Source organism: Coregonus lavaretus (genome assembly GCF_964263955.1).
Source record: "Coregonus lavaretus genome assembly, chromosome: 4".
NCBI lineage: Eukaryota > Metazoa > Chordata > Actinopteri > Salmoniformes > Salmonidae > Coregonus > Coregonus lavaretus.
Window position 1 is genome coordinate 65,936,447 of NC_139991.1, and position 12,339 is coordinate 65,948,785.

At 43.1% G+C, this 12,339-nt stretch overlaps 1 protein-coding gene across 1 annotated transcript; it reads left to right on the top strand.

Moving 5' to 3' along the window:
* The first annotated feature begins 4,723 nt into the window (after window positions 1–4,723).
* ppiab (peptidylprolyl isomerase Ab (cyclophilin A)) lies at window positions 4,724–10,388 on the top strand. Its single transcript, XM_084160304.1, has 5 exons — window positions 4,724–4,954; window positions 7,585–7,615; window positions 8,318–8,406; window positions 8,976–9,148; window positions 9,956–10,388. Exons 1-5 carry the CDS (start codon window positions 4,886–4,888, stop codon window positions 10,086–10,088), a joined length of 495 nt encoding a protein of 164 aa, XP_084016430.1. The 5' UTR covers window positions 4,724–4,885; the 3' UTR covers window positions 10,089–10,388.
* The last annotated feature ends 1,951 nt before the right edge of the window (window positions 10,389–12,339 follow it).

Below are 12,339 nucleotides of genomic sequence, written 5' to 3' on the forward strand. Positions count from 1 at the left end.
GATCTCTGTTGACATGACATTACTTAGGTGTCATAAATAAAATTAAGAGGTGTTGTTGTTCATCCTAAATGGAAGTTATGAATGCTGAAATTAGGATATGTGGTGTTTACACCAGGGCTCGGTTTCCCAAAAGCATCTTAAGGCTAAATTAATCGTTAGAACCTACGTAGGAGTATCGTTAAATCTCTTAAGCTGTTTCCCAAAACCATCGTTATTAACGTTGCACTTAAACACTCGTAGGCCTAATCTAACGCCTCCCTCCGATCACTAGTAGAACAGCTAAGTGCTTCGTTAGATGCTCTTTTTTTCCCCCCGCGTCACTTTATTCACAGAAGATCTCGCTAAACATATAATCATATGGTTTATCCGTCTCTGTGACCGCGGATAACTTAAGAACAAAGTTGAATGCAAGTACGAAGTTGCCGATGTCTTTGCAATTGATACAAATAAGCTACGTATAAAAACAGATGACTGCATTAAAATAAACAGGCTATAGGCCTATTTTAATCATATTGAAATGTATTTCATGTTTAATCAATTGAGTTCTATTTTGCTACTTTTAGGCTAGGCTGTCTAATTAGTCTCAAAAATTTCATGTGTAGCCTAACGTGCTTAATGATTAGCCAAATTGGTGATTAGAATAAGCTGCGTCAATATTTGCAGCAGTAGGCGGTAACATTTCTCTAGGAGCTTATCCGTCGTCAGTATTGTGAAATAATTATAATGTTAAGGTAAGATTTTAATGGAGAAAGCTTATCCGAGAGCAGCGCTCCCTTTCTTTCGATTCTATCAGTATCGACACATGCTCCGATGACGCACTTAGCGACCTTTCTCTCTGCGTGTTGTGTTGGGACGCGTTACGAATTCGGTGTTGTAGGAAAGCTGCATCATTTAACGCCTTGAACAGACCAACAGTGTCGTTGCATCAATGCTGCATAATAAATTCTACTTTTTCATTATGTAATCCAAAATTGTTACTGGATATATGTGAGCAACAAAAGTTCAACATTCACCTTTTGCTACTGTTTACAGTGGCTTGCGAAAGTATTCACCCCCCTTGGCATTTTTCCTATTATGTTGCCTTACAACATGGAATTAAAATTGATTATTGGGGGGTTTGTATCATTTGATTTACATAACATTCTTACCACTTTGAAGATGCAAAATATTTTTTGTAAAAAACAAACAACAGAACTTGAGCGTGCATAACTATTCACCCCCCCAAAGTCAATACTTTGTAGAGCCACCTTTTGCAGCAATTACAGCTGCAAATATATTGGTATGTCTCTATAAGCTTGGCACATCTAGCCACTGGGATTTTTGACCATTCTTCAAGGCAAAACTGCTCCAGCTCCTTCAAGTTGGATGGGTTCCGCTGGTGTACAGCAATCTTTAAGTCATACCACAGATTCTCAATTGGATTGAGGTCTGGGCTTTGACTAGGCCATTCCAAGACATTTAAATGTTTCCCCTTAAACCACTCGAGTGTTGCTTTAGCAGTAAGCTTAGGGTCATTGTCCTGCTGGAAGGTGAACCTCCGTCCCAGTCTCAAATCTCTGGAAGACAAACAGGTTTCCCTCAAGAATTTCCCTGTATTTAGCGCCATCCATCATTCCTTCAATTCTGACCAGTTTCCCAGTCCCTGCCAATGGAAAAACATCCCCACAGCATGATGCTGCCACCACCATGCTTCACTGTGGGGATGGGGTTCTCGGGGTGATGAGGTGTTGGGTTTGCGCCAGACATAGCGTTTTCCTTGATGGCTAAAAAGCTCCATTTTAGCCTCATCTGACCAGAGTACCTTCTTCCATATGTTTGGGTAGTCTCCCACATGCCTTTTGGCGAACACCAAACGTGTTTGCTTATTTTTTTCTTTAAGCAATGGCTTTTTTCTGGCCACTCTTCCGTAAAGCCCAGCTCTGTGGAGATGTACGGCTTAAAGTGGTCCTATGGACAGATACGCCAATCTCCGCTGTTGAGTTTTGCAGCTCCTTCAGGGTTATCTTTGGTCTCTTTGTTGCCTCTGATAAATGCCCTCCTTGCCTGGTCTGTGAGTTTTGGTGGGCGGCCCTCTCTTGGCAGGTTTGTTGTGGTGCCATATTCTTTCCATTTTTTAATAATGGATTTAATGGTGATCCGTAGGATGTTCAAAGTTTCTGATATTTTTTATAACCCAACCCTGATCTGTACTTCTCCACAACTTTGTCCCTGACCTGTTTTGAGAGCTCCTTGGTCTTCATGGTGCCGCTTGCTTAGTGGTGTTGCAGACTCTGGGGCCTTTCAGAACAGGTGTATATATACTGAGATCATGTGACACTTAGATTGCACACAGGTGGACTTTATTTAACTAATTATGTGACTTCTGAAGGTAATTGGTTGCACCAGATCTTATTTAGGGGCTTCATAGCCAAGGTGGTGAATACATATGCACGCACCACTTTACCGTTATTTTTTGTTGTTGAATTTTTTGAAACAAGTTATATTTTTCATTTCACTTCACCAATTTGGACTATTTTGTGTATGTCCATTACATAAAATCCAAATAAAAATCAATTTAAATTACAGGTTGTAATGCAACAAAATAGGAAAAACGCCAAGGGGGATGAATACTTTTGCAAGGCACTGTATGTCAAGTCTACGCATACAGTTTGATGCACATGTTGGATAAATCCAATGTATGCACCACACAGAACACAGAACAAACGCACTGCAACTGCAGCATTCCATTGGAAATGAATGTATTTCTGGTGTACCAAAACGCAATGAAGCAGTTGGTCTGCTCCAGGCGTAAACACATAAGCCATGTTCCATCAGGAAACTGGGCCCTGGGCAATACCTACAGCAAGCTGTGTACTGTATCTACACAGATGAGGTCATACAAAGCTAGCACACAAAAGGAGATGGGAGGGATTTTGTAGAGGGAGAAAGCGAGAGAGAAGAGGAGAGAGATACAGAGAGAGGTGTCTCATATCAGGCCAGTTGGTAAATAAGGAAACTACTGGATGTTTGAACTGTTTGTTTTGCCCTGGGTAGGGCACATAGAGAGGGGAAGGAGGAGAGGGTGAGTCAGAAGCCAGACATGGGGAGCTCACCTCCACTCACACCCTGTCTGTCTCTGGTACTCCTCCCTTCTCACTCTCTCTGTCTCTCTTTCATAACAACTATACTGCAGAGACATTTAAACATGCACAAATGTACACACACACTTTCAAGACAATCGGAATGGATCAAAGCATCCCCAGTGAACTGTGAATTGATGGAGAAAGGAGAGGTGGACAAATTATGCTGACCATGTGTTTCCCAAATGTCAGGGAGTGAATGTGTATTCTCCCTCCCTTCCTTCCTTCCTCCCTCTCTCTTCCTCTCCAGCCCAGTAACACACATTTAAAACAAAAGCCTATTGCCAAGGTTTAAACAGCCATTCTGCTTCCTCTCCCTGGGTCTTTAGCCTGAGGGGACTATCTGTCTTGTTCCCACCCATCTGAGGTTGTCATTGGTTTGTAAAGTTTTTGTATGATAGGCCTACCTAACTGTTTAGAGCACCAGATGTTGGATGTGCAATGTTTAGTTTAAGAACATCTGTATCCTATTCATTTTTTTATTATCATGATAATATTGTTGTTATTAGAGTAATTAAAGTGTTGGTGAAGCTGTGCACATCTGTCCTATATGTGTTTAAACTAGCAGAGGCTATGAGTTAGGAAACATGTCAAATTCATAATGTCAGAAGACATACGGGGCCTGTATTCACACATCTTTCAGATCATAATGAATAAGATTATATGTACAGGGGGGACCAGATCCTAGATCAACATTCCTACTCTGAGATGCTTTGTGAATATGGGCCATGGTTACTATATGAGACATGAACAGCACATGCTATGTAAGAATTTTTAATGGTTTATTATTGTCTAGATGATGATGCTTAGAGGCCTATGTCAGTTAATACAATTAATGAAATGTTGAATTGTCCTATTTAACTGCACACCAGTTTTTCTAAAGATGATTTCCATATTTTCCATCCGTTTTATAAGTAAAAAATGTCACTTCTGAATGATCATGCTTCCCTAGTTTTCTCTTTACTGTATTCGGTCCCCCTAGCAGGGTAGGCTACAGGAAAGAACACCCTGACGTCATCCCATGTTCAGCAGAACTCAGGCTCGAGTCAGCAACCCGATACAATCGATTCACCCGCAACATTTCAGGCGTGGCCCCCCACGCATGCGGTAGCCATCACGCAGGCACACACACACACAGCACTTTTGCTAATCTGGCAATCATAGAAGATTATTCACGATGCAACACAAAAGCTCTGTATTTTATTACAATCATTCGTGATGATGCCGCATATATTCCGCGAGCGCTTTGTCCAGTGGTGATCGAGAGAAACAGGCCATTCCGGATCCGTTGCACCATACAGATCCATTGATAACTCACTTTTATATTTGACCCATAATGGCGATTTTATTCGGCAGGAGACGCCCTGAAATTCACGAACGCGCCACCACCAGAACACACCCACACTTTCCCTGGCAGCGCATTGGGCAGAATGCGATTTCGTTATATGTATGAACCATAATGGGCCAATCCCGATGTCAATCACTAGTCCGTCCCCTAAACCTCGCTGATCAAACGGGCGTGCAGGGGAAGGGACAATTGTTCTAATTTATTCACCCGCGAGACCTTTAATCGGTTAAAGCTGATGCCACTCAGTGGCCCCAGTCTTCTTATTGGTTCGCATTGGCTCAGGGGGCTTACCGTGGTGCGCATATATATGTCGTGTACACAGCAGCATTTCCGTTCCGATTCAGCTGCGGCACCGTCCAGTAACTACTGTCTGCACACGTGTAGTTTCACGAATTTAAAAAACCGTTAAATCCCAATAATGCCTAACCCCAGAGTTTACTTCGACATCACTATCGGCGATACTCCCGCCGGAAGGATTGAGATGGAGGTAAGGAGTAGAGCAAATCGGCTTTTTGCGACTAAATTAACTTTCTGCTCTACTGAACTTTTTAGGTACCTTTTAAAATAATTGTTAATTTCTCGTTCGGTCTACTCTAACTCGCTGCTAGGTAGTTGAATGTACCCGGGATGCTGTCAGACTCGGTTCCACGTGCTCCTCTTTAACGTGTTGACTAACTAATTACTTGGCTGGCTAACAAGCAAACGTTAGTTTCATTGAAAGCTCCTCAACTTTGCTCGTAGTTAACAGTACCTCGCTTGATTTGCGTACATTTTAAACGATGTCTGTCAATAATTGAAATTGTGGGTTATATTTGCTGTTAGTGTTTACTTTGGGCTTTAACACGATATTTGTGTTGCAATGTTTTCATACCGGTAAATAAATCGAAGTTCTTTCTGAAGCAGAGGTTGAAACACTTGGTATAAAATGTATTTCGCTTTCGCTATGACTTACTCAAATGTTACTGCAATCTTGGAAGACATGTGAACGTAAAATGTTTATTTGCATTGATTCGATTAACATAACTAGCCAGGCTATGTACTGTAGCTAACTAGTCACCGCACATGCCATTTTAGCCGGTCGCCATTTTCAGCATCATTTTTTCGTCTCTCCAGATGCCATTTTGAAAAAGGAGGATGCAGGTTTGGAAGGGAACAAAACGTACCAAAAAGTACTAACCGCAGGCTGTTTTGATTACGTACAATCGCTGGAATTAATTTAGTTTGATAAATCTGAAATATATTAATGCTGCCATATACCAGCCATATTTGCATTTTAAATTCAAGTTAATGCACCAAGGAGCATGTGGCCCATGGGCCATCTGCTATCCGATGTGCTGCGGTTATGCGATCTGTATTTATCGTTATAACGTAGACTATATTTTGCATAAGGCCAGACCTCTTCAGTCGTCTCACCATGTGGTAAAATCTCGCTGTTGTCATTGTGACTGTTCAATAATCGTTTTCCATTCAAACACAAGGCCCAAGATAGCCCGGGTGCCCAATAAACCCCTGCATATCCCCAGTGTCCATTAACTTCACAATAAGATCTCAATTTTACGTTATTACAATTTAGTGACATCAAATCTCAAGATTTTGAATTGAAGTTGTAGGTGGAGTGTTGGCACCAGAACGCACGTCCCATGCTTGCACATTTTGTTTAATCTTCCAGTAGCACGTGGACATGAAGGCACGCTTGTCCACCCGCAAGGCCTCCGCGAAATCCAGGAGTATCAAATGCTAATCCTTTTTCAGATTAAACATTTCACAGTATCTTTCAAATGGCAAAAGGGACTGTAGTGGTTTACTCTTCTAGCGGTGACTTTTGATGCGATTTTACAACTTGGTCTCCAAACCCTTTGTCATCTGGTGGGAGGGAGCACATGTGTCCATGTAGCTGACGCCATTGTTTGACGCAGAGGCCATGCTGGCGCCAGTAGGAGGCCTTGGTTTGGTGGTGCTTGCCAAACTAAAGGTAGCCAGGCCAGCGAGCAAGCCTGTTAGATGTTTGTCCAAATCAGATTCGGGATCAATAGGGCATGGGACACAACTGACCTTAGATTAGCCTCTATGGGGCTTGGGCAACTTGATCCTATGGCATTGGCGAACTCCAGCGGTGGAGTGGGTTGTCCTTAGTTACCACAGCCACAAAGTCAATGGTCTTTGTGATACATTCATGACAAACATTTGCTCTTTGGTCTTAATCTAAGGTTAACAGTGGGGATGGGTTTTAAAATCAAGCGTTTAAAAATATATATGTTAGTAATGTGTGCTTAGCCATTGACTTTGTGGCTGTGGTAACTGGTGACTTCGCTTTTCTGCGTAAACTTGTTCCTCTGAGTGGAAAAGTACTAGCTCCAGATGTGGGTGTGTCTGGGGCTAGAAGGGAGGAGATCTGCTGTGTAGCCTGCGCCTGGTGTTCAATGCAGAGGCCCTCCCATCACTGTAGCTGCCCAGTGGTGGGTAAGGCAAGTTGTGAAGGGGCCTATATGTTGCTGTTATCACTTTCCACAGATGGCTGACACTTGTCAGGAATATAATTGACTGTAACTGGCCCCTAGACACGGATCTAATGTCTTCCCATCCCTCCTAATGTATTCAAAATGTTTTGTGTAAACTGATCCATGATCAGTGCCTTACGGGAAAGTAGAATTTAAACTTATACCATGAGTGTTTAGCTGATAGTGTAATGTGAGCAGGTAGATTGTATAAGGCAATATGAGATGGTGCACACTGCTCATGTGGTGGAATTCTGACATCCTTGCCTGTAGCTGTGGTTGCCAGTTGTTGCTAGTCTGTTGCCGGGACTGTCACAAGGTAGGTTGGAAATGAACAGCTTCTGTAGAGCTGCACCTATCTCGCACAACCAGTGTGTTATCATTCTCACATGGGAGTTCTGGTGGATCAGAACGGATGGAACGGAATGAGAACACAACACCTTGAACAGACGTTGTCTAGCCCCAGTCTGCCTTGGTTCCTGTAGTCAATGCTTTAACGGTCTTTCACTTCCAACCCTGCCTTACCCTCACCTTGCTCATTAGTGACAACTGGTGCTCTTTCTGCATGCTGTTTCCTCTTCATTGATTGTGTATGCTAATGAAAAGCCCTCTTTTCTTGCAGCTTTTTGCTGATGTTGTCCCCAAGACAGCAGGTAAGACTGCTTCAATAATTGAAACTTCCTGAATAATTCACATTCTCTGCAAATGATGTTTATCTCACGATGGTCTTCCAAACCTTGTGGTTGTGACGACACTGCCTAATGGCAACAACTGATGCAGTCTAATCATACCAACACTCCACTCAGCCCCTTCCAATGGTGCCTCTGTCATGTCCCACCATATATACAATGAACCGCTGATGCGTGTAAATGCAAAAGGGCAAGGCTGCTTCCGCAAAGTAAGCAGTAGCAGAGTGTGGCCCGCTGTGAATGGGTTTACTAGGCAGAGTGGGGCCCCAGCCTATTGTTAGTCCTCATGGCCTGGTTGACAGCCTGTGAACTAAGCCCTGCAGACATGGCCTATTTGCTGCCTCTGCAACGGACTGGGGTTACGATGCACAACATGTGGTTAGGTAGCAAACTTGTTTTAGTGATGTCATACATTGGGGCGTTTTGTTTCAATCTGAGTGATTCTATTTATTCAGTAATTGCAATGCTTTATCACCCAAAAAGCCTTGGCTTGTACGTCACTGCTCTGTTTCAAAGATGTAATGCAAGTGTATTTGGAATAACCAACCTTGTCAGTCTTGATATTTCAATGATCAGTAGCATTTTCTCTCTTTAAGCAACCTTTATGCCTTTAAGCAGCTATGCCCAGTCACTGATAGTAACATTGCCTGTTTTTCCCCCCCCCAGAGAACTTCCGTGTCCTGTGCACTGGGGACAAGGGGTTTGGCTACAAGGGCTCCAGCTTCCATCGCATCATCCCCGGTTTCATGTGCCAGGTGAGTGGGGGGGTCGGGACCTGAACATAGGTCAGCGTGTGTATTCTGAGACGATTTCTGAATACAGGCACTGATCTGACTATAGCTGACTGCTTCAACCAGACTCAATGCTAGACCCCCACCCACCATATGGTTAATTGACAGAAATGTAGTGAATAATTTACGTGTTCTCTGCAAGTGATGTTTTTCTCACGATGGTCTTCCAAACCTTGTGGTTATGACGACACTGCCAAATGGCAGAACTGATGCAGTTGGGATTCTTCTAGAAAATAGGACCCTTTCCAGTGGCATGATTTTAGAGAAGGGCTAGTTATACAAAATAAATGGTCATGATGTCCCTAACTCACTTTATCTATCCTGATTGCCTAGTCACTTACCCCTGCTTACATGTAGATATTAACTCAGTTAACTCATACCCCTGCACATTGACTCTGTACCGGTACGCCTTGTACATAATCTCATTATTTTGTTACGATTTCCTTATTTTTATGCACAAATAATCGGGCTTGTAAGTAAGCGTGTTCAGCGCATGTGACAAAATTGTATTTGATTTCTTTGCCTACCTTCAGGGTGGTGACTTCACCAACCACAATGGAACCGGGGGCAAGTCCATCTACGGCAACAAGTTTGCTGATGAGAACTTCACCCTGAAGCACACAGGCATGGGCTGTCTGTCCATGGCCAACGCCGGCCCCAACACCAACGGGTCCCAGTTCTTTATCTGCACTGCTAACACCGACTGGTGAGGAACGCACACACAGTTGAGACTGATTTAATTGAAATTTCATGTAAAATTGATACATTCTCTGCAAGTGATTATCTCACGATGGTCTTCCAAGCCTTGTGGTTGTGACGAGACTGTCAAATGGCAACAGAGCTGATGCCGTCACCACTCCTCAGCCCCGTCACCACTCAGACCCGTCATTGGTGCCTCTCTGATACATGCGTGCACACCACTCGCGCTGTCAAAACAGGCAGCCCGATTCTAATTTTTTTATCCCCTCTCTCAGTAACTTTAAAAAAATCAGATCAGTTTTGAAAAAGATGTGATTGGTCAAAAGACCAATTGGTTGAAGACATTTTGGAATTTGGCTGCTTGTGTAAAACACCCTAATGCTCTGACACGACTGAGATGCTGCAACACTGGCTGAAAGGCAACTTGTAGCACACTGTAAAGTAGTGTCCTTCAGGGCAGCACACCACTGGGCTGCTATGGTAATTGTGTAACCGGCGATTATGGATGAAGAGAAATAGCAGTTTTAATATGGTTATTGGAATGTTTTGATTAACGTTATTTTCAAGTAGACATTGTTCACCCACTAGCCCTGCTGTAGTGCCTACTGCTAGGCTAACATGCCAGGGAGGAGAATGTCTATTTTGCACTTTGAATGGTTATAACAATGACATTTGCCAGACAAATGTTACTACAAACATTGTCTATCCTGTTTGCCCTAAACCTCAGGAATACTGAGCACTGGTTGTTGGTCAAGGAAGAACACTGCTGTAACCTCTCTAGCGTTGGTACCCACACTCTGAACTCTCTCTCTAGGCTGAACGGCAAGCACGTTGTGTTCGGTAAGGTGGTCGAGGGGCTCAACATCATCGCTAGCATGGAGAAGAAGGGTTCCAGCAGCGGCAAGTGTTCCGCTAAGGTCGTCATCGCTGACTGCGGAGCACTCTGAGCACCCGTCCCTCACTCTTGCCCTTTCACCCCCTCCTTCCCGCCCTCTCTTCACCCCTTGTTCCCTCCACGCAGCTCTAAGTATCGACCTCTCCTTACTTCCCTCATCGCTCCCCTCCCCCAGAATCAGAAATATTCCCCTTCATTGAGATTAGTTTTTTTACCATTCCTCTCCCTTAGGGAACGGTTTGTCCTATGTCTGAAATTGTTTCATTTGTGGCTTGCCTTTATTTTGCATTTTGAATTGTCCCATGAGGACCACTTTTGTTTAACAAAATCAGAATAAAGTGGCAAAAGACTCCTTAACTGTGTTGGTGTCACTGAATAAGAGTGGATGTAATGTGAGTTTGAGGTGTTATTTTGGTTCAATTAGTGTTCTGTATATGGCACTACATACAAATGGTAAGTATTTGCTGGGGTAGTTGGAATCTCTGGTAATGTGAACCAAGTTATTCAACAACCAGCCCAAATGAGCTCTTAACAAAGCATGTTATACTCTTGCATGCATCCCTGGCTAGGAGAATAATACCCAGTTAACTTTACCTACATATTCTTAAATGGTTCTTTCAAACAATATAATTCATACTAATGGAATAGAGGTTTATGGATGTGGGTACGCAGAGCCACTGGCCCCTCATTAGTTTTATTTTTACCTCCACACCATCAGTTTCCCATCCCTGGTCTACATGATTAGGTGACCTGCATATACTGATTGAGCCAATGTCATGCGCCGCTATCAATACAGCAGAAGGTGGGACATGTTTTGTGTTCAGTTCACTGGCGGCTTTACTCAACTCCAACCCGCCGAGTATTAGTTGGACATTTTACTATTGTCTAGATGAGGACATTTACACAAACCTGTAGGCTAAAATTGAGGAGCATTTGTTGCTTTTTGTGTGAAACACTTCATACCTTTCACCACCAGAGGTGAGCCTAGTCTTACTTTTTAAAGGTTCAATGCAGCTCTTTGCGACCAAATCATTTCACAATTAAGTGCTTTACTGTGATTTATTTTCAATCAAAATGGTCAAAAACACAGCTTAGCAAAAGGCAATTTATCAAGTAAGGGTTTTGCTAGGACTGTCGCAGTGGTGAGGGGAACCAGAACTAGCTGTTATTGGTAGTTTTGGAACTCTTTCTCATTGGTCTATCTCAGTTGTTGCCTGGTGACTTCAAAATGGGCTGAAATTTCAAGCAGTCTTTTCAAACTGCTCTCACTAAACAGGCATTATTGCCAATTTCACTACTCCTACAGTGTGGAAATGTATATGGTATGTGGTCCTCTGTAGCTCAGCTGGTAGAGCACGGCGCTTGTAACGCCAAGGTAGTGGGTTCGATCCCCGGGACCACCCATACACAAAAATGTATGCACGCATGACTAAGTCGCTTTGGATAAAAGCGTCTGCTAAATGGCATATTATTTATATAACACAGATCATGCTTTTGACTGCACTGGGCTTGAAATGTGAGTGCATATTTGGTATCTAGAACAGTAAGCACGTGATTACCCTCATGATGGACACCCCTACAGCTTTTCCACTCTACTGAGAAAAGACAGTATAGGAAAATGTGGATCTTTCTTGTTTACAAGGCAACAGGAACTAGTTTTCCGTTTAATACTCTGGTGAGTTGGTAAATCGCAGGCATTGTACGTTTGCCCACTGACACAGACATGATCGGTCTATAATTTTAATGGAAGGTTTATTTGAACAGTGAGAGACAGAATAACAAATCCAGAAAAACACATTTCAAAAATGTTATACATTGATTTGCATTTTCTGTAGCTCAATTGGTAGAGCATGGCGCTTGTAACGCCAGGGTAGTGGGTTCGATCCCTGGGACCATCCATACGTAAAAATGTATGCATGCATGACTAAGTCGCTTTGGATAAAAGCGTCTGCTAAATGTCTTATTATTATTGAGGGAATTAAGTATTTGACCCCTCTGCAAAACATGACTTAGTACTTGTTGGCAATCACAGAGGCCAGATGTTTCTTGTAGTTGGCCACCAGGTTTGCACACATCTCAGGAGGGATTTTGTCCCACTCTTTGCAGATCTTCAAGTCATTAAGGTTTCGAGCCTGACGTTTGGCATCTCGAACCTTCAGCTCCCTCCACAAATTTTCTATGGGATTAAGGTCTGGAGACTGGCTAGGCCACTCCAGGACCTTAATGTGCTTCTTCTTGAGCCACTCCTTTGTTGCCTTGGCCATGTGTTTTGGGTCATTGTCATGCTAGAATACCCATCCACG

Coding starts and splice junctions, on each gene's coding strand:
- ppiab (XM_084160304.1), top strand. CDS start 4,886: ATGCCTAACCCCAGAGTTTACTTCGACATCACTATCGGCGATACTCCC. Junction 4,955..7,584: donor CCGGAAGGATTGAGATGGAG/GTAAGGAGTAGA, acceptor CTTTTCTTGCAG/CTTTTTGCTGATGTTGTCCC. Junction 8,407..8,975: donor TCCCCGGTTTCATGTGCCAG/GTGAGTGGGGGG, acceptor GCCTACCTTCAG/GGTGGTGACTTCACCAACCA.